The sequence below is a fragment of the Hirundo rustica genome, chromosome 21 (genome assembly GCF_015227805.2).
Source record: "Hirundo rustica isolate bHirRus1 chromosome 21, bHirRus1.pri.v3, whole genome shotgun sequence".
Lineage (NCBI taxonomy): Eukaryota > Metazoa > Chordata > Aves > Passeriformes > Hirundinidae > Hirundo > Hirundo rustica.
This window is the reverse complement of record NC_053470.1, coordinates 6,957,148-6,981,676: the sequence shown is the minus strand read 5'-3', so window position 1 is coordinate 6,981,676 and position 24,529 is coordinate 6,957,148. Positions and strand designations below refer to the sequence as shown.

Genomic DNA, 24,529 nt, shown 5'->3' with positions numbered 1-24,529 from the left:
AGCAACAGCACACAGAGCAGAAACACTCCAGAGCCCATCGTAGCTCAACTGTAACAAAACAGCAGAAAGTCTCCTAGCTATTCAAAAACATTAAAAGGAGAAACTGAATGCTAAACTGAACATATCACACATGCAGAAAACCCAGTAAGCAAGGAAAAAAAAAAAAAGTGTGCTGTAAGGTGCTGTGATTCCACCTACAAAGGTGCAGAGAAAAGGCAACGCCTCAAACCTGCACCACCGTCCCCGTGGAGGAGGCTCCGGGCAGTTCTGCCCAGCCCAGTAAGTTACAGGCTCCTGCCTGTACATTAGAGCCCCTCACACACACATACTTGCATGAGGGCAGGAAAGCAGGGAGGTCACAGCACCGCCCTAGGCACTGAGTCCAGAGCAGCTGGGTGTGTATTTATAGCCCTCAGATGCAGAGGGCACAGGAAGGTCGGAGCAGAACGACACGAGCGGCTCTCGGAATCGCGCGGCCCCGCGAGGCGGAAAAGCCCTGCCAGTGTCTCTCGGTGCGCCATTATTCACACAGGAAAGCCTTTCAAATATCAGAACAATAAAAGGCTTCTTCCCCTCAAATCTATGGCACATCCCTGTTAGATACTTCTTCCCAAACAATATTTTAGGTACTCAGAGTCTCCACCCTAATCTCCATTCATTTTTTCTTCCCTCCACACACAAAACTCTTCTTTTCTCTCATTGACAATCCTGCCTCTCCAACAAAAAGCTCTTCTCTACATCTCCTGCTGCACATAGTCTGTCTTCCCAGGAATTAAATCAACTGCAGCTTCATTGGTCCAGATTTGAGTGGAAATTAAAAAAAAATAAACCCAACATATAAGAGATATTTGGGCTCAGAAGAATATTACAGTGAAATAGAAGTGTGTTTCATTGTGGATTTTTTGAGATCATGAATAGGTTTTTCAAAATCAAGAACATACAATCAAAAAGCAGAACTGTGTTTGGCACAGGTGCACCTGACAACTCCACTTAGTTTGGCTGGATACTAAGGACAAACAGCAGCACAAGTTTCAGGCGGACTACTTGCTCAACACATCAGTGTTTCAGGCACGAAGCCTGAGCTGGCATCCCTCCTCTCAGCACTGAGACTGGCTAGCTGAAAGCTGCTTAAATAAAACACAAATTTACCTCGAGTTATACTGATTATTTATCTCACATCTGGAGTTCAAGGTGGGATAATCCTTCCAATGCACTGATCGTATCTGTTCCAAGTTTGATGGGGATTGATACTACATGCCTGATGGAAGCCCATCAACTCTGATTAGCCTATCAAATAATTAAAAATCCGTTTGAAATTCTTGTCAGCTACCATGGGAAACAGAAAGAAGAAATCAAAGAAAACATTAAACAAGTAAGAAATGAAGAAAGTGTAGTAAATCACCACTCAGAACACTTTCTGGGTGCAAAGTTTGTGATTTTTCAACACCTATAGTTGGCAAAACCAAGCAAGATTCACCATCCACATCAGCTAAGATTTTTCCAAAACCAAACTAAAGCCCCTGCACAAAATGGAAGTAGGGATTTCATTGCAGATCCACAGTCTAAAAAGCAGATGACTACTATTTCACTTGAACCAGAAGGCTACTTCTGGTTCTACTACACTTAAAAAAAAAAAAAATCTTTCAAATCTTGTAACATTTTTGGTAAAACTACTTTCTATGCTTCACTGTGTAAATAATCATTAACTTCCTTGCAGGTGTTAACCCACAATTTCAATACAGTCTCTATTTTTAAGGCTCCTACAGACAGAGTGCTTGTCAATTTTCAATTTCTCCTTCCCATTGAGTACACAAAAATAACATGCAATACACTGGTTGCTCCAAACACAACGTAGTTCTGTGAGGTAAAGGAGAAAGCATCTGCAATCTGACAATTACAGTTTAGCAAGCAGTCTACTTAGCAGTATAAATGTAATGTAAATACATAAATATCATGTTTATGATATGTATAAATACAATAGCTGCATAACTCGTGTTGGCAAGCAGCCTTCACACAGGCCATATAATGATGAGCTTTGTTAGGTTCAACAGGTCCAGCAAATAAAGCAGGAAGTGGACAACTCCACACATTACTCACTGCCATTACCAGAAAGGATCCCTGGGTCTTTTTGGATGATGAACCTAATACAAGCCCACATCTCACCACCAAGGCATTCACACCCCATAGCTGGATTATCCCACAAGGCACACTCCTAAGTCAGTTACGGCTTGATTTGTCCATATTCACTACATACAATCTTCAAACAAAAAATTCTTCAGCATGAAAATGTGAATGAGATTGCATGGGCACGATGGAATCCACAATACAGGAAATACTCAACACTACACTTCACTGTGCCCTGGATAACCCAATCTACAGCCCTCTCTCAACAGAAGTCAAAACCCCATGATGTCTAGGAGACACTTCTGACCTGAACCTCTCCACAACTTGGTATTTCCACATACAGCTTCTTTTCCACCATATTTTCAAGGTTCACATATCCTGTCATGCTTTCAGTCAGCCTCTATTTTAAAATGGATAAAATGGCAACAGTACAATTAGATATGTTCACCTCTCTAACAACCATCCTCTTTGTGATTACAACTCCTGACCCATACCCACATGTAAAAATCTCTTTAATTTCTGAAGGACTATTCATTAACATTACAAAATATTCTATGCAAAAGCATTTCTTTTCCCTTATGCTTTCACTCTACAGTTTGTATATAGAATGAAAATTTCTGCAGAAATTTTTTAGAGAATTAAATGCTTATAGAATCCAGCCCATTGACTGACACATTCCTGGACAAAAGTAAGATTCTTACTGCAGCCTTGTATACTCAACAATCCTTTGAACAAAGTTCCTAAAATTCAGAGCAGAACCTTCCAATACTTTGTGAGCAGCGCTCTTATACAATTAAAGCACAGCAATAAAGTGTAAATTGAATATTACAATGGGCAAAATTAAGCATTTACTAAAGAGATGTCAAATGACTCACACTAAGGATAGCGCACAGATTTAAAAAAAAAAAAAAAAGATAATGATTAGCTTGCATCACTGTTGCTCAATTCCTTCCCTAAGATGCTTTTTTAACTTGAAATGAATCTGTACAAATTCATAAATGCATTCCTGTCATATTTTTCTTTAGTTTGACCAAGAAAACAAGTGTTATCTTACCATATCTTCTTCACCTGAAGTAAACCCCTTGGTGATTCATATTTATCATTGCCTTGAAGACTGCTTGATTGATTAATTAATGTTTTCAAGAAATCAAGCAAGGCATGTATTCCCCATATAATTTCAAATTAGGGACAATAACCTGCAGTTTCTAAGCAATGAAATCTGTATGGAGCAGAGGTGCTCAGTAGTTTATCTGGAATACATACATAATTTTACAAAATATATAGATTTAAGTGTTGTAAATATACAAAATAAAAGCTGCTCTTTAGTTTATGCTGACACCAGATTCTGTCATACTTTTTAAGCAGCCATGATGTAGCCATTACTAGGTCAATTACTGGCAAGAATTCTGCATTAATACAACTCAGCAATAGAAATGATGTAACTTACCAAGTTATGTGACTGGGGAAAAGCATATTTTGTGAGGACTTCAAATATATCTCTTCTACTGTGCCCTTCTTGTTTTAATGCAAACCGTAAATTCCTCATATCCTAAAACAAAGCCATTGTCTGTTAGGTGAACCAAAGCTGGAAGATGCTTCTCTCTGTACAAGTGCTATATTAGACACTAAACATGATTTAGAATCTGCTTGTAACACACCTCAAACCCTTGTGAATGTTCAGTTTTATTTCTTATCCCATAAAAGAGAATACAGTGTAAGAATTGTACCAATAAAGCAGTACCACTCTGAGTGCTGTCCAGTTTCAAAAAGCTCTTTTTAAATTCATCCATAAGCATGTACTTTTCCTTTCCTATAAACAGGTAATCAGTGAGGAAAAAACCCTCCAGATTCCATTTCCTACTGAATTATTGGAAAGTCTTACTTTACAGGTTATATCTAATCCATAAGAGTTCTCTCCTCTGCTTGAAGCTCCTCCCATTTTTTCAATCCTTGAAATTACACCCAATGGTACATTCAATATCACAACTGGATCCTGCAAAAAAAGTTGGAGTGAGGAAAAGATTAATGTGAAAAGAAGACTCAAACAAAACGTTCTTATGCATGGCAGAATAGAAAGCAGACACACAGGAAACAAAAGCATGTTTCTGCCTTTGAGTCTCCTCTCCCAGCATGTTAGGAAGTCTGTACGGTCAATCTACAGCTTTGAGCATCATCCAGTTTAACATGTTACAAAAATATTTTATATTAATGCCTTGTTCAGTATGCAGGGAAAACAGGCACCCTAAGAGATGCATGCTGCTACATACTGACTGCCCCTGCTTGCTAATACTGCTTTATTGATATACAGCAGAAAGCAGAACTAAAGGACAAAAAGACATTACTAGAACAGTTAGCTACAGCCAGAAAGATTTCAGTTCAATAGTCTTAAATCCTTATTTAAAAAAAAAAAACCAACATATTATGAAAGAGATCACAAGCACATTTTACTCTCTTCCATGTCTGCTTATCAAACACATTACCACTACCCCCACCCACAGAAGGTTCTACTGATCAAAGTATTATTCTTTTTTAACAGCAAGGACAATCAAAGTCTTGGTTTACTGACAGCCATTTTAAGAACCACTGCACATCATTAGTTGCTGCCATTCATCTATCACAGATTAAGGGTAAAGGGAATGGCTCTCAAAAAAGAGCTCTGACAGACAAAAGATAAAGGTATCAGCTCAGTGTAAGTGATTAAACTGTAATTTTACCAGGCAAAAATCACATTTTTACAACACATTTAACTTTAAAGAACTTACATTTTTATACAGATTTCTCAGTGGCACAAAGGCAATTACTATTTAGTCATTACAGAATGAAGATATGGTTATTACAAACATTACAGACCATTTCAAGCAAAAAGCCTCCCATGCAATTCCACAAGCATATGTGGGCCAAAGCTAAACCAAATGAACTGGCCACAAAATAAATCAAAGGCAGAGGGGGTGAACAGAAAGGGGTTTAAAGCCAACTCATCCCATGAAGTAATTGTGGCATATTACTCACATTTTCCACACTCCTCAGGTACAGCCTGTAGTTTGTGATGTACACTCGTCCTTTAACGGGGCCATTAAATGGACACATATAAATAACATCCTTGTCTGTAAAAAATGTAGTGCTTCTTAAAAGATTGTTAAAAGACAAAATGAGAGCTAAAGACAGTATCACTTAAGTACCAGTAAAATCAGATACCACCCAACATGTGCTACCTAATCTGCAGATACTATTAGGACACAACTTGCAATTTCTTTCCATGGGAAGACTTGCCATGTATAGAAACCAAGATTTTAAACAGTTTACAGTTATTTGTGGTGAGTTATAAAAATAATCTTTCAGAATTTCTTTGAAAAATTGATGACATTTCAGCATGACTTACCTTTACCCCCAGCCCAAACCAGTCCAAATTACACAACAATTCAGTAAGATACAAGTGTGTGCCAGAGTGCTGAACATCACTGCATCGTGCAGCTATCGAGCTTCATACCTGTAACCCTGGTCTCTCCTGGCAGACGAGGTATTTCTTCATTTTGTTCCCAGTTAGTTCCATCTTTTAGAGTCTAAAAAAGAGAAGCACAACAGCACATCACAGTTGATTTACAATTTCAAGTTCCACATTAAAAATAAGACCAACCAAACTTAAATTCCTGCATGGGAACATACAGGTCTTGCCAAAGTAGAAATTCACACTGAACCAAAACAGGAACACACAGCGCTACCTTAAAATGCAGCTATGAAACATTTAAAGGTTGATCACTTCTGAAACATAAGCAGGTTTTAACCTTTCTCCTAAAAGAATAGTCAGTTATTAGTATTAAATTGGAATTAAACCTCTATACTGAAAGTCCTCTGGAATTTTTGTGTATTTAATTTTCCAAGTATGTTGGATTTGGAAGAACAAATCGACTGAAATTACTTAAGCAATGTACTCACAACTATCACACGCAATCTACTCTTTTGTGACCTTCCCACATTCAGTACTTTCTGTTTTCTTGCACCCTGGTTACATCTTCTTCAGCTGCACAGCATTAGAAAGCAGAGGGGCATGACATTTAGATTGTCTTAATGTATTTTTTACTCCAGATAAACATCTTAAAACTCAGCCAGACAAACATAATAAGGTATAACTTAGCAATGGCAATACAGAATCTAAGGCAAGAAAGAGCCAAAAATTGTCAAGAATGCCACGGAATATTTCAAGGTAGAAAGTGAGGATAAGAGTAAGTACATTAGAACTGATTTTACAGAGCCTTTCATTAGCTGTGATAGAGAGTGTTTCACTTATCCGCTCCAAAAGAAATTTAAACCATCTCAGTTACCTGCATTAAAATTTTAGCAACAAAAATAAGTATATACATTCAAGAAGCCATTTAAATACTTATTTTTTGAACCAAACGTGCAAGATAATGCTCTCTGGGAACTCTGATGTAAAAAAATAAAAATGTGAAAAAAGTTACACTTACCCTTTTACTCAAGGAGTTCTCCAAGGAGTTTGAATTATATTTAGGTGTCGATGATGAGGCCATGCTGGGTATCTGACAAGTAAACACAAATTGGAGACTTAAACTTCCTCCTGAGCTACAGACTATTTTCCAGGAGAGATGTTAGACTTTTGAGGTCCACAGGTAGACACCAAGAACTTAAAAGAATCTTTTGCAAGCTACTAGTAATTCAAAAAGATTGCATAATCCCTCGTAATTGAAGGTTAGTATTCAAAAACATCCAAATCTAACAAGAAATTCATTACTAGCTTTGCAATTGGGTCTTATTATAAGGAATATTCTGACTCAAGCTCTATAATGGAATTCAGATGGTGGAATACAAGTATTAGTTCAGTAAACAGACATTAGAGTGCTTGCTTTTAGTCACTGTATACACATATTATGAAATGCTACCTACTTGGGAGTATTATTGCACAGCTCTTGAAGTCACAAGCATGTCAATACACTCAAGTGGTTCAAGCTTAAAGTACAAAACAAGAGAAAGCCAGACTTCCACAGTACTTCTCTGTTTAAAAATAATCCCCCAGTTCCTAACTGGAGCTTCAGTTCGCACACCAAAAGAATGAGCATCCAACAACCTTCATGTATTTAAAGGAAAAGGATTTTCTTCATTTTTTAAGTGGTATTCATTAAAGACAGAATCTTGTGTGACAGAGGATTCATTATCTTAATTTCCCAATATTGCATAAGGGAATTCTAGGGTTAACACTGGGAAAACACTTCCCTTTCACTACTCCCCTCATCAACCAATCTGACATCACACAGCAGTCTTGAAGAGATTTTGTTTGTTTGTTTGGGAAACAATTACAGACTACAGAGTCTTTGTTTCCATTGCACAAATTTGTAGTCTTTAAAAAGCACTGTCTCTCCCCTCTCAACACTGGAAAGTGCGGCCAGATCTCTGCAGCGTGAAAAGCAGCCCATGCTCCTGTGTTACACTGGGAGGTGACACTGCAACAGGAAAAATACTCTGACATCACTTTAACAGTACGTGAATGTGTCTGCAGGAATAAAGTGGGAAACCACTTCCTGAAGCTCTACAGGTTTGTTACCCAAGTCCTTCATATCTCATTAAGAATGCAGAAAACTTGATATTGTGTTTCAAACTGCAATATTCAGTGATACAGCTCATCAGTAAAAATCACCAAAAAGAAAAAAAAAAAATCAAAACATTAAAAAGGAACACACATTCACTTGAAAAAATGAAGGAAAAAAGCTTCTGAATGCCACAGAGCCTGTGTGAACCTGCACACAGAGGTTACTACCTCCCTTCCGGGTCTCCAGCTATCTCAGCTTTCTCCAAACACTGAAATAGTGGCCCTGAACTACTTTTAGTGCAATGCCAACAATTTCAATAAAAAGCTATTAGCAATGAAAATTAAATCATTATCCTTTCAAACTACCCTCCAAAGAAATATTGTTGCAACACTGGAGTAGAATATTTTGACCATAGAATATTAAGAGAAGATATTTGTACAACTTTTCCTTCCTTGCAATATCTTATGTATTATAAACTTAAGGTAGGTTGGAGCTGGTCAGGATTTGACCCTGGGCAGGATGAGGCCCAGGCAGGATTCTATTAAGTATTAAGAGAAGATATTTTTACAGCTTTTCCTTCCTTGCAATATCTTTCACATTATAAACTTAAGATAGATTCAACTTCGGCTATATTGCTATGCCAACTTGTCAGCATCCAATACTTGTTCAGATAAGATTCTTCATTTTATAAAGGTAAAAGGCGTATATACTCAGAAAGCTGTTTTTAAAAAAAAATCCATGTGAAGTGTCCTTTTTTTCATATTTTAAGGGAGAAATGCCAGGTGAGACAAAGGCACAGCAGCCCCAGTTTTTTTATGTCAGCAGAGGCTAAGTAATAGGAGCTTTTAACTGGAGCTCACGTGAATTTAAATTAAGGCTGCGCCAACCACAAGAGACAAGACAGCACAAACAAGCCCTAGAAAAGTGACTTTTAAAGGCTGTGACAACCCTGGACAGCTCTGCGCTGCACAATGGAAATTCTGACTGCGGCAGGTCCCGGCACACCCGAGCTGGCTGTTGATCCTGCAGCCACAGGAAGAGCTCAGCAGAGGCCACAGAGCCCACCCAGGACCCTGGGCACTCACCTCAGAGCCAGCCCACTGCCAGAGCTCAGAAAAGCAAAAGCTCGTTTGGACACTGCTCATGCCTTGCAATCACAGTGAACTCCTGCTGCTCACACAGGGAACAGCACCAAACGTTTCCAAAACCTTCTGTTTGCTCCTTTGCTTTCTGTGTTACCTCCTCCCCTTACTGCACACCCACTAAGTTTGGGCTGAAGTGCAGCATTACATGAGGAGAGTTAAGACTCTGAAATAATCCAGAACACTGACTATAATTCACACACAGATATTTCACACTGAAAATTAAACAGGCAGAGATCCCGTCAGGTTCTCAGAAAAAAAATTCTCTTAGAGGAACCTGACAATACAGCAGGATAGAGCTCCCCTTTGCCCCACGCTGCCACCCCACCAGGCCACTTAAAGCAAACAAGATGTGTGTGGTCTTGCAGCAGATGTTTATATTTCTGTGTGTGCAAGTTTACTTCGTGTAAGATTCCCCCACTTCTCCCCGAGATCCATTTCTGCAAACATTCTTTACAGTGAGAATAAATTCATTATCTGACTTCAATTTCTATAGAAAACTTCCCTCTAGAATTACAACCAACTACTCTGATTCATTTCCAACACTTCAATGATGCAAATTAGAGCTAATCAAGTTGAATAAATATGTAATGAAGATAAGGTGTTATCTGTCACAGTATTTTTTAAATCCATCAAACATCTTCACTAAAATTAATGTGAGTTAATTTCATCAGTATGCAAGTGGAAGAATACTTCAACTGCTAAAAAAATTTTGCTTTGAAATCCAGTCATACCTAAAAATCCTAAATACTAATAAGCACATTTATAACCACCCACATTTCCATACGTAAACTAAGTCCTAGTAATTAATTATAGAGCACTCATTAGGCAGCATTTAGAACAGTGACCACTTTTGGACCCCAGTACAAGACAGGCATCGATAAATTGCAATGAGTTCAGCTGAGGTTCCCCAATAGGAGCAGAACATGGAGCCCCTGCCCTCCCTACAGTGAGAGGCTGAAGGAGCTGGGAATTGCTCAGCCTAAAGAAGAGACAGCTTCAGCAGCACCTCACAGCCACTCACTGCTGTCTTTGAGGCAGTTGCTGAGAAGGCAGAGCCAGGGTCTTCAAAGTAGTGAGCAACAAGATACAATAGAAATTAAACTTGATTCCAGCTTGATTTCAGGGGAAAAAAGAACCCGAACAAACCCCTTCTTTTGCACTGTAAGGCAGTGAGGCTGTGCAAACAGGCCCCAAGGAAGTTTCAGACTTCATCCTCAGAGGTTTCTAAGACCCAGCTGGATAGAGCTTTGAGCAAATGGGTCTGATCCTGCTTTGAGCAAGGGGTTGAACTGGAGGCCCCCTGAAGTCCCCACCAACCTGGATTATGCTTCTGTGATCTTCAGACAATAGACAAGATTAAGTTCTCATTAAAAGTACCCATCCAACAAGGACACACCCTTAAGGAAGTGGACCTGTCTATATCAAGAGAAACCAAGTTTTCAAAAACATTTTAAACTAACAAAAATTATTTTCTTTTTTAATATTATTTCTTACCCTGTCTAATTGTAGAAGCAGCTTCTGGCAGCCACCCAAAATAATATTGCTGTGAACAATTAAAAAAAAACGTACTCTACCACAGCCTTAACATAGCTACAACTTTCTCATTATCACAGAGCAGCAGTAGTCCTTCCACACAGGGAGAAACCTTTCAAGTAGTTTTCCACTGCAAGCACATTTTATTCCCTGGTATCACTCATGTACTTCTTGACTTGCACAAAAATTGATTACCATACAAAGCTCACATGTGTCAGCAGCTGAACAGAAAGAGAATTACTCTGCACATTTAAAACAAATCGGACAGCTTTTTTTGATATTCTGCAGTTAGCAATAGTTGAACATTCATTCCTGAATCCAGACTAGCAAGGAGACAAAGCAATTTTACTGGATTTAACTTGAGCTTGATAGAGTAGAACACATGCTGTCATGGGATCTGATAGATAATATTTGTGCTTTATATCACCATTACAAATAAAAGCATCATAGTCTTTGGTAGTTATACATAAAATTATTTGCTAAGGCCTGATTACCAGCAATTGTCAAGAGCTCTATTCCTTGCAATTTATGCTAACAATCATTTCTGTCCACTTGTACTCACTTATTGCTAATCCTGTATTTGTTCTATGTGTACTACCTTTTCCTTGCCACAATTATCTTTTTTCCTGGACTGCTTTTTAATATTCAGTCTGGTAGCTGAGTTCTAAAGTGGAAATTCAGTCCTATGAGTGGATCAAAGAAAGCAGTGGTTTTCCCTCTAACAGCTAAATCTACCTAGATTAGGTGGCATGACAAGAAGTGAGTGGGTTTTTTAAAGAAAGCATTTGTCAGATTACCTCTGGAATCAGCATTACATCTGTAGGAAAACTATGCCTGAAGGCTGATCCGTGGCTTTCTAAACCCACCCGGTCTATTTTCACTACTTCGAATCCCCTGCAGGGAATGCATACCTCCCACAGTGTCAAAAGCTGATGCAGTTGACAGCAAAGCCTATGGGACAGCAAACACAGCTTCCCAGTTTTCTATTAAGAAAGCCTTCAGTTGCTCTCTGCTCACTCTTCTTGAAAGAAATCCCCTTAGGCCACTGTAGTTCTGCTGCTAAAGATTTAACCGATGATTCCACAGGAAAAATGGAAATTGCATCTGTTATGCAATGATACACTGTATTAAAAAATGCCACTGTAACAGTTAAAACTACATCCCCCTACTCAGACTTTTCTCCCAACTTTCCTTTAAGAACAGGTACAACCCATCAGACTCATCCTCTGCCATCTGCTGTTTACTTCCATCTTCCACTACGTGAATACACATAATACCAAGGAGAAAGTGCCATTCTGAGCTGGTCTGCACTTAAAAATATACAGACGAAGCAGACCGTGATGAAGTAATTTACAAACCACTGCTTGATTCCATCCCTAAGAAAGGAGACATTGGGACTGCCCTGCCTAAGCCATTCTCAGGGCACTTCTGGAGGCGCTCTCTTCCAAGCAATGGCAGAGAGTTTGCTGGGCATAGAAACTTGGGATACTTTCCACATGTATGGGTCCAGTCACACGCCAGCCTCTGCTGCACAGCCTTTCCACTCACTACATGCAACAACACTGCACTTGAGTTACTTAGCTATGGTTGGGAAAAAACACATTCTATCTTACAGAAAGGTATACTACACTCTACTTAAAGGCACTTACTTTTGTTCTCTTGTGCTCAGAAGTCTCCAGATTTAACCAGTCATTTCAGTTGTATGAAATACAGATGCCCACTTCAGTGTCAGATGACAGGAAACTTGTGTTCATTCCTTCAACTTTACAATAACATTTGACTTTTGTGCCGTAGCTGGCCTCTAACAGGAATGGAACAGGTAGGAAGACATTGTTAGCACTGCCAGAAAATTTCAATTGACGTTACTTTCAAAAACTTCAGAAAGGAAGCAAATCCCAGAATAGTTGCTATTAAAAACATTCTGGAGAAAGCAAACAAACAGTACTAGTTATTTTTATGTTTTACCTTATGTCAGGAGGTTTGGCATCAAGAACTTTCTCTTTTAAAATTCTAAGAACCGGTTTTAAAATGTTGCTAAGTAAGTTTCTCTTCCCAAACACACTCAGGAATGAAAATGAAAAGCTATGTAACTTGGCAAAGTCAGAAGCAACAGACCATGAAACAAAAAACTTACTCCTACCCAATTCAAGTTCCTAGTGAAACTAGTATTTTGTGTCCTTTAAAACAACACATGCAATATCTGCAGTTTTACAGTCACTTCTCATTAAATCAGTTCTGCACTCTAAATTAACTATTGGTAATTAACTCTGTAGTTCTGCATACAGGAATACAGCAGCACTAGGGTTTGATCAGCCCCGATGATGCCCATCCCTTCGGCAAGTGCGTCTGCTGCAAGTTTCCTTCTGGCCAAGCACGAGATGATAAACAGTGCAAAAAGGAAGAATTCTATGTTTTATTTTAAACAGCACTATAGCTCATCTCCTGGGACACTTGCCACACAGTGAAGTCACACACAGCGCCAGAAGTTCCGTGCGTTAAGACTCTGTTAATAATTGTACAGTCTAACTTTTTTAACCGCCTAAACACAAATTAACTTTAAAAAGAAAACTATAGCAAGGAAGAGGTACTGGTTTTACATCATACTATTCCTGTAACATGAGATACCTGGTCCTTTGAATGTGGATAATGATAAACAAATTTCCTGCCCCAGAAAACAGCTGTGCCAGAGAGCTAAGCTACTTTTTAAACATCCAGTTTTTGTCAGTGCCTATTGTGGCAAGCCAATCTACAGATCCACGTCAAAATTATCATAATTTTAACACTGAGTTTGCCTATACTGGTTTTATAGCACTAAGAAAAATGCGAATTTCTGTGAAAAAAGCTAATACCCTTCTTACGCTCTTCAAACATCTGAAAGCACCACAGCAACAAACCAAAATCCACCAACCACGCAAAGTATAAAACATGCCTTCTGACTGCCACAATACAAAAGTCAGCAAGCAGAAAGGCTGTCATCCGCAAGAATTATTTCTTGCCTCAAATCAACTAAAAAGTCTCCTCTGAAATGCAAGGTTTCAGCTTTTCAGCTGTGAACACTGAAAGAAGTCACATGCCCCGCAACAAAATTTAAGCCAGTCAGAAATGAACACTCTAGCGGCTTAAAGGTTTGAAAGCGAACCAAGAGCACTCGGGATATTTTCACAACACAGGAGAGGACTTGACAGGAAAGGTAAAAATTACGCTCCAGAGGCGTCTTTACCGAGCCACACTTCAGCAACGTCCCGCTCCCAGATGGATGCTGTACATCGGGGTGTGAATTAGGAGAAGCCCGGGCAAGCGAGCCCTGCTAGCCGCTGGGCCCCACAGACACCCCCCAGACACACGGACACTGCCGGGCCCCGAACGCACACAGCAGTCACCCACCGACACTGCCGGGCCCCGAACACACACAGCAGTCCCTCACCGACACTGCCGGGCCCCGAACACACACAGCAGTCCCTCACCGACACTGCCGGGCCCCGAACACACACAGCAGTCCCTCACCGACACTGCCGGGCCCCGAACACACACAGCAGTCACTCACCGACACTGCCGGGCCCCGAACACACACAGCAGTCACTCACCGACACTGCCGGGCCCCGAACACACACAGCAGTCCCTCACCGACACTGCCGGGCCCCGAACACACACAGCAGTCACCCACCGACACTGCCGGGCCCCGAACACACACAGCAGTCCCTCACCGACACTGCCGGGCCCCGAACACACACAGCAGTCCCTCACCGACACTGCCGGGCCCCGAACACACACAGCAGTCCCTCACCGACACTGCCGGGCCCCGAACACACACAGCAGTCACCCACCGACACTGCCGGGCCCCGAACACACACAGCAGTCCCTCACCGACACTGCCGGGCCCCGAACACACACAGCAGTCACTCACCGACACTGCCGGGCCCCGAACACACACAGCAGTCCCTCACCGACACTGCCGGGCCCCGAACACACACAGCAGTCCCTCACCGACACTGCCGGGCCCCGAACACACACAGCAGTCACTCACCGACACTGCCGGGCCCCGAACACACACAGCAGTCCCTCACCGACACTGCCGGGCCCCGAACACACACAGCAGTCACTCACCGACACTTCCCCCGGTACCGCCGCCGCTGGGGGCCCCCCCAAAAGCGGCGCTCACGTGACCGGCCCGCGCCCGTCCCACGCCGCGGGGGCTGCCGGGAGCTGCGGCCGCGGGGCGGGGCTGTGGCCGCGCTCCACGGAGGGGCGGGGCCGGGGCTTCCTCGGAGGGGCGGGAGCGGCCCGCGGGCCGTGAGGGCGGCTGGGCTCCGTCGGCCCCTGAGGCGCTGGGGCTGTGGACGTTCCCGCCCCGCGGAGCGATCCCGAGGGAAACACCCGGGGAAAAGGGAAAGGAGGAAAGGGACGTGCGGCCGCTGTGAGGCTGATGTAGTGATCAGACACCCCAAGCTTTCTGGATGCCCACTGGACACAAATGAGCCGTATAATAAAACTATGTAAACGTAGTAAACACTGCTAAAAGTAGTAAAAGAATCGGCGATGCAGATGGCAGCAGTATTATGTAAAATTAAAATGAAATAAAAATTGTCCATGAAATGTCCAGTTCGCCCTGTACAGGTGCGTGACTGGAGGACAGGGTGGAGATCGGGGCACTCTCTGTGGGCTGAGAGTCTCTGCTCTCAGGAAAGGGCGATTTGCGATATTGTAACGCCTTTGAGATGCCAAAAAGCATCTTAGTGAGTTACAAACCCGCGGTATCCAGCATTGCGTGCGTGCTGAGTTGTGTCTTGACAGAGACCAGCACCAGCAGCACTGCTCAGGCCTAGCATTACTGCAGAGCAACACGCCTCAGCACCACCAGCAACTGTGCTCAGCACCAGTGCTCAACACGACTGCGCAGGCCTTGCATTACTGCAGAGCAACTGTGCTCAACACGACTGTGCAGGCCTAGCATTACTGCAGAGCAACTGTGCTCAGCACCACCAGCAACTGTGCTCAGCACCACCAGCAACTGTGCTCAGCACCAGTGCTCAAAACCACTGCGCAGGCCTTGCATTACTGCAGAGCAACACGCCTCAGCACCACCAGCAACTGTGCTCAGCACCAGTGCTCAACACCACTGCACAGGCCTTGCATTACTGCCCAGCAACTGCGCTCAGCACCACCAGCAACTGTGCTCAGCACCAGTGCTCAACACCACTGCGCAGGCCTAGCATTACTGTGCAGGCCTAGCATTACTGCAGAGCAACTGTGCTCAGCACCACCAGCAACTGTGCTCAGCACCAGTGCTCAACACCACTGCGCAGGCCTAGCATTACTGCAGAGCAACTGCGCTCAGCACCACCAGCAACTGTGCTCAGCACCAGTGCTCAACACCACTGCGCAGGCCTTGCATTACTGCAGAGCAACACGCCTCAGCACCACCAGCAACTGTGCTCAGCACCAGTGCTCAATACCACTGTGCAGGCCTTGCATTACTGCAGAGCAACTGCGCTCAGCACCAACAGCAACTGTGCTCAGCACCAGTGCTCAACACCACTGCGCAGGCCTTGCATTACTGCAGAGCACCAGTGCTCAACATCACTGCGCAGGCCTAGCATTACTGCAGAGCAACTGTGCTCAGCACCAGTGCTCAACACCACTGCGCAGGCCTAGCATTACTGCAGAGCAACTGTGCTCAGCACCACCAGCAACTGTGCTCAGCACCAGTGCTCAACACCACTGCGCAGGCCTTGCATTACTGCAGAGCAACACGCCTCAGCACCACCAGCAACTGTGCTCAGCACCAGTGCTCAACACCACTGCGCAGGCCTTGCATTACTGCAGAGCAACTGTGCTCAACACGACTGTGCAGGCCTAGCATTACTGCCCAGCAACTGTGCTCAGCACCACCAGCAACTGTGCTCAGCACCAGTGCTCAACACCACTGCGCAGGCCTTGCATTACTGCCCAGCAACACGCCTCAGCACCACCTGCAACTGTGCTCAGCACCACTGTGCAGGCCTTGCATTACTGCAGAGCAACTGTGCTCAGCACCACCAGCAACTGTGCTCAGCACCAGTGCTCAACACCACTGCGCAGGCCTAGCATTACTGCAGAGCAACTGTGCTCAGCACCACCAGCAACTGTGCTCAGCACCAGTGCTCAACACCACTGCGCAGGCCTAGCATTACTGCAGAGCAACTGTGCTCAGCACCACCAGCAACTGTGCTCAGCACCAGTGCTCAACACGACTGCGCAGGCCTTGCATTACTGCAGAGCAACTGTGCTCAACACGACTGTGCAGGCCTAGCATTACTGCAGAGCAACTGTGCTCAACACGACTGTGCAGGCCTTGCATTACTGCAGAGCAACTGTGCTCAACACGACTGTGCAGGCCAAGCATTACTGCAGAGCAACTGTGCTCAGCACCACCAGCAACTGTGCTCAGCACCAGTGCTCAACACCACTGCGCAGGCCTAGCATTACTGCAGAGCAACACGCCTCAGCACCACCAGCAACTGTGCTCAGCACCAGTGCTCAACACCACTGCGCAGGCCTAGCATTACTGCAGAGCAACTGTGCTCAGCACCACCAGCAACTGTGCTCAGCACCAGTGCTCAACACGACTGTGCAGGCCTAGCATTACTGCAGAGCAACTGTGCTCAGCACCACCAGCAACTGTGCTCAGCACCAGTGCTCAACACCACTGCGCAGGCCTAGCATTACTGCAGAGCAACTGCGCTCAGCACCACCAGCAACTGTGCTCAGCACCAGTGCTCAACACCACTGTGCAGGCCTTGCATTACTGCAGAGCAACTGTGCTCAGCACCACCAGCAACTGTGCTCAGCACCAGTGCTCAACACCACTGCGCAGGCCTTGCATTACTGCAGAGCAACTGTGCTCAGCACCACCAGCAACTGTGCTCAGCACCAGTGCTCAACACCACTGCGCAGGCCTAGCATTACTGCAGAGCAACTGTGCTCAGCACCACCAGCAACTGTGCTCAGCACCAGTGCTCAACACCACTGCGCAGGCCTTGCATTACTGCAGAGCAACACGCCTCAGCACCACCAGCAACTGTGCTCAGCACCAGTGCTCAACACCACTGCGCAGGCCTAGCATTACTGCAGAGCAACTGTGCTCAGCACCACCAGCAACTGTGCTCAGCACCAGTGCTCAACACCACTGCGCAGGCCTAGCATTACTGCAGAGCAACTGCGCTCAGCACCACCAGCAACTGTGCTCAGCACCAGTGCTCAACACCACTGCGCAGGCCTAGCATTACTGCAGAGCAACTGCGCTCAGCACCACCAGCAACTGTGCTCAGCACCAGTGCTCAACACCACTGCGCAGGCCTTGCATTACTGCAGAGCAACTGTGCTCAACACGACTGTGCAGGCCAAGCATTACTGCAGAGCAACTGTGCTCAGCACCACCAGCAACTGTGCTCAGCACCAGTGCTCAACACCACTGCGCAGGCCTAGCATTACTGCAGAGCAACTGTGCTCAGCACCACCAGCAACTGTGCTCAGCACCAGTGCTCAACACGACTGTGCAGGCCTAGCATTACTGCAGAGCAACTGTGCTCAGCACCACCAGCAACTGTGCTCAGCACCAGTGCTCAACACCACTGCGCAGGCCTTGCATTACTGCAGAGCAACTGTGCTCAACACGACTGTGCAGGCCTAGCATTACTGCCCAGCAACTGTGCTCAGCACCACCAGCAACTGTGCTCAGCACCAGTGCTCAACACCACTGCGCAGGCCTTGCATTACTGCAGAGCAACTGTGCTCAACACGACTGTGCAGGCCAAGCATTACTGCCCAGCAACTGCGCTCAGCACCACCAGCAACTGTGCTCAGCACCAGTGCTCAACACCACTGCGCAGGCCTAGCATTACTGCAGAGCAACTGCGCTCAGCACCACCAGCAACTGTGCTCAGCACCAGTGCTCAACACCACTGTGCAGGCCTTGCATTACTGCAGAGCAACTGCGCTCAGCACCACCAGCAACTGTGCTCAGCACCAGTGCTCAACACCACTGCGCAGGCCTAGCATTACTGCAGAGCAACTGTGCTCAGCACCACCAGCAACTGTGCTCAGCACCAGTGCTCAACACCACTGCGCAGGCCTAGCATTACTGCAGAGCAACTGTGCTCAGCACCACCAGCAACTGTGCTCAGCACCAGTGCTCAACACGACTGCGCAGGCCTTGCATTACTGCAGAGCAACTGTGCTCAACACGACTGTGCAGGCCTAGCATTACTGCAGAGCAACTGTGCTCAACACGACTGTGCAGGCCTTGCATTACTGCAGAGCAACTGTGCTCAACACGACTGTGCAGGCCAAGCATTACTGCAGAGCAACTGTGCTCAGCACCACCAGCAACTGTGCTCAGCACCAGTGCTCAACACCCACTGCGCAGGCCTAGCATTACTGCAGAGCAACACGCCTCAGCACCACCAGCAACTGTGCTCAGCACCAGTGCTCAACACCACTGCGCAGGCCTAGCATTACTGCAGAGCAACTGTGCTCAGCACCACCAGCAACTGTGCTCAGCACCAGTGCTCAACACCACTGCGCAGGCCTAGCATTACTGCAGAGCAACTGCGCTCAGCACCACCAGCAACTGTGCTCAGCACCAGTGCTCAACAGCACTGCGCAGGCCTTGCATTACTGCAGAGCAACACGCCTCAGCACCACCAGCAACTGTGCTCAGCACCACCAGCAACTGTGCTCAGCACCAGTGCTCAACACCACTGCGCAGGCCTTGCATTACTGCGCAGGCCTAGCATTACTGCAGAGCAACTGCGCTCAGCACCACCAGCAACTGTGCTCAGCACCACCAGCAACTGTGCTCAGCACCAGTGCTCAACACCACTGCGCTGGCCTTGCATTACTGCAGAGCAACTGTGCTCAACACGACTGTGCAGGCCAAGCATTACTGCAGAGCAACTGTGCTCAGCACCACCAGCAACTGTGCTCAGCACCAGTGCTCAACACCACTGCACAGGCCTTGCATTACTGCAGAGCAACACGCCTCAGCACCACCAGCAACTGTGCTCAGCACCACCAGCAACTGTGCTCAGCACCAGCGCTCAACACGACTGTGCAGGCCTAGCATTACTGCAGAGCAACTGTGCTCAGCACCACCAGCAACTGTGCTCAGCACCAGTGCTCAACACCACTGCGCAGGCCTTGCATTACTGCAGAGCAACTGTGCTCAGCACCACCAGCAACTGTGCTCAGCACCAGTGCTCAACACGACTGTGCAGGCCTAGCATTACTGCAGAGCAACTGTGCTCAGCACCACCAGCAACTGTGCTCAGCACCAGTGCTCAACACGACTGTGCAGGCCTAGCATTACTGCAGAGCAACTGTGCTCAGCACCACCAGCAACTGTGCTCAGCACCAGTGCTCAACACCACTGCGCAGGCCTTGCATTACTGCAGAGCAACTGTGCTCAACACGACTGTGCAGGCCTAGCATTACTGCCCAGCAACTGCGCTCAGCACCACCAGCAACTGTGCTCAGCACCAGTGCTCAACACCACTGCGCAGGCCTTGCATTACTGCAGAGCAACTGTGCTCAACACGACTGTGCAGGCCAAGCATTACTGCAGAGCAACTGTGCTCAGCACCACCAGCAACTGTGCTCAGCACCAGTGCTCAACACCACTGCGCAGGCCTAGCATTACTGCAGAGCAACTGCGCTCAGCACCACCAGCAACTGTGCTCAGCACCAGTGCTCAACACCACTGCGCAGGCCTTGCATTACTGCAGAGCAACTGTGCTCAACACGACTGTGCAGGCCAAGCATTACTGCAGAGCAACTGCGCTCAGCACCACCAGCAACTGTGCTCAGCACCAGTGCTCAACACCACTGCGCAGGCCTAGCATTACTGCAGAGCAACTGCGCTCAGCACCACCAGCAACTGTGCTCAGCACCAGTGCTCAACACCACTGCGCAGGCCTTGCATTACTGCAGAGCAACTGTGCTCAACACGACTGTGCAGGCCAAGCATTACTGCAGAGCAACTGCGCTCAGCACCACCAGCAACTGTGCTCAGCACCAGTGCTCAACACCACTGCGCAGGCCTTGCATTACTGCAGAGCAACTGTGCTCAACACGACTGTGCAGGCCAAGCATTACTGCAGAGCAACTGCGCTCAGCACCACCAGGAACTGTGCTCAGCACCAGTGCTCAACACCACTGCGCAGGCCTTGCATTACTGCAGAGCAACTGTGCTCAACACGACTGTGCAGGCCAAGCATTACTGCAGAGCAACTGTGCTCAGCACCACCAGCAACTGTGCTCAGCACCAGTGCTCAACACCACTGCGCAGGCCTAGCATTACTGCAGAGCAACTGCGCTCAGCACCACCAGCAACTGTGCTCAGCACCAGTGCTCAACACCACTGCGCAGGCCTTGCATTACTGCAGAGCAACTGTGCTCAACACGACTGTGCAGGCCAAGCATTACTGCAGAGCAACTGCGCTCAGCACCACCAGCAACTGTGCTCAGCACCAGTGCTCAACACCACTGCGCAGGCCTTGCATTACTGCAGAGCAACTGTGCTCAACACGACTGTGCAGGCCAAGCATTACTGCAGAGCAACTGCGCTCAGCACCACCAGCAACTGTGCTCAGCACCAGTGCTCAACACCACTGCGCAGGCCTTGCATTACTGCAGAGCAACTGTGCTCAACACGACTGTGCAGGCCTAGCATTACTGCAGAGCAACTGTGCTCAGCACCACCAGCAACTGTGCTCAGCACCAGTGCTCAACACCACTGCGCAGGCCTTGCATTACTGCAGAGCAACTGCGCTCAGCACCACCAGCAACTGTGCTCAGCACCAGTGCTCAACAGCACTGCGCAGGCCTTGCATTACTGCAGAGCAACACGCCTCAGCACCACCAGCAACTGTGCTCAGCACCACCAGCAACTGTGCTCAGCACCAGTGCTCAACACCACTGCGCAGGCCTTGCATTACTGCGCAGGCCTAGCATTACTGCAGAGCAACTGCGCTCAGCACCACCAGCAACTGTGCTCAGCACCACCAGCAACTGTGCTCAGCACCAGTGCTCAACACCACTGCGCTGGCCTTGCATTACTGCAGAGCAACTGTGCTCAACACGACTGTGCAGGCCAAGCATTACTGCAGAGCAACTGTGCTCAGCACCACCAGCAACTGTGCTCAGCACCAGTGCTCAACACCACTGCACAGGCCTTGCATTACTGCAGAGCAACTGTGCTCAACACGACTGTGCAGGCCTAGCATTACTGCAGAGCAACTGCGCTCAGCACCACCAGCAACTGTGCTCAGCACCAGTGCTCAACACCACTGCGCAGGCCTTGCATTACTGCAGAGCAACTGCGCTCAGCACCACCAGCAACTGTGCTCAGCACCAGTGCTCAACACCACTGCACAGGCCTTGCATTACTGCAGAGCAACACGCCTCAGCACCACCAGCAACTGTGCTCAGCACCAGCGCTCAACACCACTGCGCAGGCCTTGCATTACTGCAGAGCAACACGCCTCAGCACCACCAGCAACTGTGCTCAGCACCAGTGCTCAACACGACTGTGCAGGCCTAGCATTACTGCAGAGCAACTGTGCTCAGCACCACCAGCAACTGTGCTCAGCACCAGTGCTCAACACGACTGTGCAGGCCTTGCATTACTGCAGAGCAACTGTGCTCAACACGACTGTGCAGGCCTAGCATTACTGCAGAGCAACTGTGCTCAGCACCACCAGCAACTGTGCTCAGCACCAGTGCTCAACACCACTGCGCAGGCCTTGCATTACTGCAGAGCAACTGCGCTCAGCACCACCAGCAACTGTGCTCAGCACCACCAGCAACTGTGCTCAGCACCAGTGCTCAACACGACTGCGCAGGCCTTGCATTACTGCAGAGCAACTGCGCTCAGCACCACCAGCAACTGTGCTCAGCACCAGTGCTCAACACCACTGCGCTGGCCTTGCATTACTGCAGAGCAACTGTGCTCAGCACCAGTGCTCAACACGACTGTGCAGGCCTAGCATTACTGCAGAGCAACTGTGCTCAGCACCACCAGCAACTGTGCTCAGCACCAGTGCTCAACACCACTGCGCAGGCCTTGCATTACTGCAGAGCAACTGCGCTCAGCACCACCAGCAACTGTGCTCAGCACCACCAGCAACTGTGCTCAGCACCAGTGCTCAACACCACTGCGCAGGCCTTGCATTACTGCCCAGCAACTGTGCTCAGCACCACCAGCAACTGTGCTCAGCACCAGTGCTCAACACGACTGCGCAGGCCTTGCATTACTGCAGAGCAACTGTGCTCAGCACCACCAGCAACTGTGCTCAGCACCAGTGCTCAACACCACTGCGCAGGCCTTGCATTACTGCCCAGCAACACGCCTCAGCACCACCTGCAACTGTGCTCAGCACCACTGTGCAGGCCTTGCATTACTGCAGAGCAACTGTGCTCAGCACCACCAGCAACTGTGCTCAGCACCAGTGCTCAACACCACTGCGCAGGCCTAGCATTACTGCAGAGCAACTGTGCTCAGCACCACCAGCAACTGTGCTCAGCACCAGTGCTCAACACCACTGCGCAGGCCTTGCATTACTGCAGAGCAACACGCCTCAGAACCACCAGCAACTGTGCTTTCCTACAAAACAACATCACGAGACAAAATTGTAATTTTCCGTCTGTTTCACCATTTGAAAATAGTCTTTTATCAATTCTTTAGGAGAAGAGTCTCTCCTAGAGTCATGGATCCCACTGACAACCTGGAACAATTCTCTTGTGGGTTTTTTAACTGTCACAAAAACAGCCGCCCGAAGAAACCTGCCTTTGTGACCCCTCCCATGAGCAGGTTACCAAGCTGTGGGTCTTGGACTTTTGCATATTGGGGTGTTAGCTTTTAAAGATGAATACTCTCAAGACAAAGGATTCTTCATCTCAGGGTACAGAGATATCTTCTTGCTTCTTCATGGGCAGAGAGAGCTTCTTATCCCTATCTCTGTTCAAGCATCTTACGGGATTAGTACTACTCTGTCATAAACATCTTTGCTCAACTCCACGCACAAATCTAAACAGTCCTCTCCCCAAATGAATATCTTTCCCATGATTTAAAGGAATGATGTAAATATAGAGTTCATTTCCACGGCTCAAGTAAGAACGGAACAACCAACTCTTCAACCCTCTGTCCCAATAGTCTTTTCACTTTTGCTTTACTGATTTCACACTGGTTTTTTTCTTTATGTTCACTCTGTTCTTTCTTACTCTCTCAGAGAAGGGCTAAGCTCTGGAAGCTTCATGTTGCCAGGAAAGGGTTAAATCTGCTCAGAGTCTTTGTCTCTCTCTGTAGCTCATGGCGTTAGATGTTCAAGGATGTGCTGGTGAGGGAGGAAGAAACTCACACAGAAACATCAGAGATCAGAGCACCTGAGCAGTCCGGAATCAAAAAAAAACCCAACAAACCCAGGCAGGATCATAAATGCCTTCTCAGCCCACCCCTCGGTGTAAATTGGCGTGGCCTCGGCCCAAATGGTGCCCATAGCTCTTATCAGGGGCCCAGCAGAGATCTCTCCCTGCTCCAGCGAAGTTTGGAGAAAGCGGTTGTTGTAAAGCAGCAACCTCTCCTTGCCCCCCCGACCCAGGAGCCGATGGAATCCGGCCAGGCCTCAGGCCAGCTCCTCCCCAAAAGGGGGGGAGCAGCAGGCCCAGCTCGATATTTACCTGTCTCTCTCTGGCCAAAGGAAAGAAGAAAAAAGACACAGCTACAGGAAAACAAAGGGTTTTATATGGTACTTCCAAAGTCATAGCTAACAATTTTCAGGGGTCGGAACAGATGCCAATATTCCAACTAACTCTCTGATAGGTCTCTGTCCTTTCTAAAGCAATTCCCAGGTCCGGACCCAGAAAATCATTCCAGATTCCTCTACAACTAAAGAACTAAACTGTACTAACCCATGCCATCTATGAACAAATAATTACACCATCTGAAGGACAATACTTAAAATTGTTTAAATCGCTGCTTTGTGGCATCTTCTGAAAGTATTTTCCTTGTACAAATGAATGGTTCACCTCCAAGAGCCTTTAGGTCACAGTCAGCTGTGTGTTGGTGGTGGGCTGAGGGTGCTGGAGCTGGGCTGTGTGTTGGTGCTGGGTTATGAGTGTTGGGGCTAGGCTGTGGTCCTCCCTGGGAAGTTT

The 24,529-nt window shown here is 46.7% G+C and overlaps 1 protein-coding gene across 6 annotated transcripts in view; it reads right to left on the bottom strand.

Annotated features, from left to right (window-relative positions):
- Positions 1 to 24,529, bottom strand: part of MTM1 (myotubularin 1) — a 46,536-nt gene that overhangs the window by 17,325 nt on the left and 4,682 nt on the right. For 2 of the 6 annotated variants that reach the window (XM_040083836.1, XM_058423218.1), the window contains exons 4-9: positions 11,992 to 12,143; positions 6,588 to 6,659; positions 5,612 to 5,684; positions 5,134 to 5,228; positions 4,007 to 4,117; positions 3,572 to 3,673 (exon numbers count right to left, since the gene is read on the bottom strand). In XM_040083836.1, coding sequence (XP_039939770.1) covers positions 3,572 to 3,673; positions 4,007 to 4,117; positions 5,134 to 5,228; positions 5,612 to 5,684; positions 6,588 to 6,650 — 444 coding nt within the window. In that variant the 5' untranslated portion in view covers positions 6,651 to 6,659; positions 11,992 to 12,143. Of the gene's footprint in view, positions 1 to 3,571; positions 3,674 to 4,006; positions 4,118 to 5,133; positions 5,229 to 5,611; positions 5,685 to 6,057; positions 6,143 to 6,587; positions 6,660 to 11,991; positions 12,144 to 13,726; positions 13,745 to 14,406; positions 14,539 to 24,529 lie in introns of those variants that run through there. The other 4 variants (XM_040083844.2, XM_058423217.1, XM_040083837.1 and 1 more) reach the window with 4 other exon arrangements.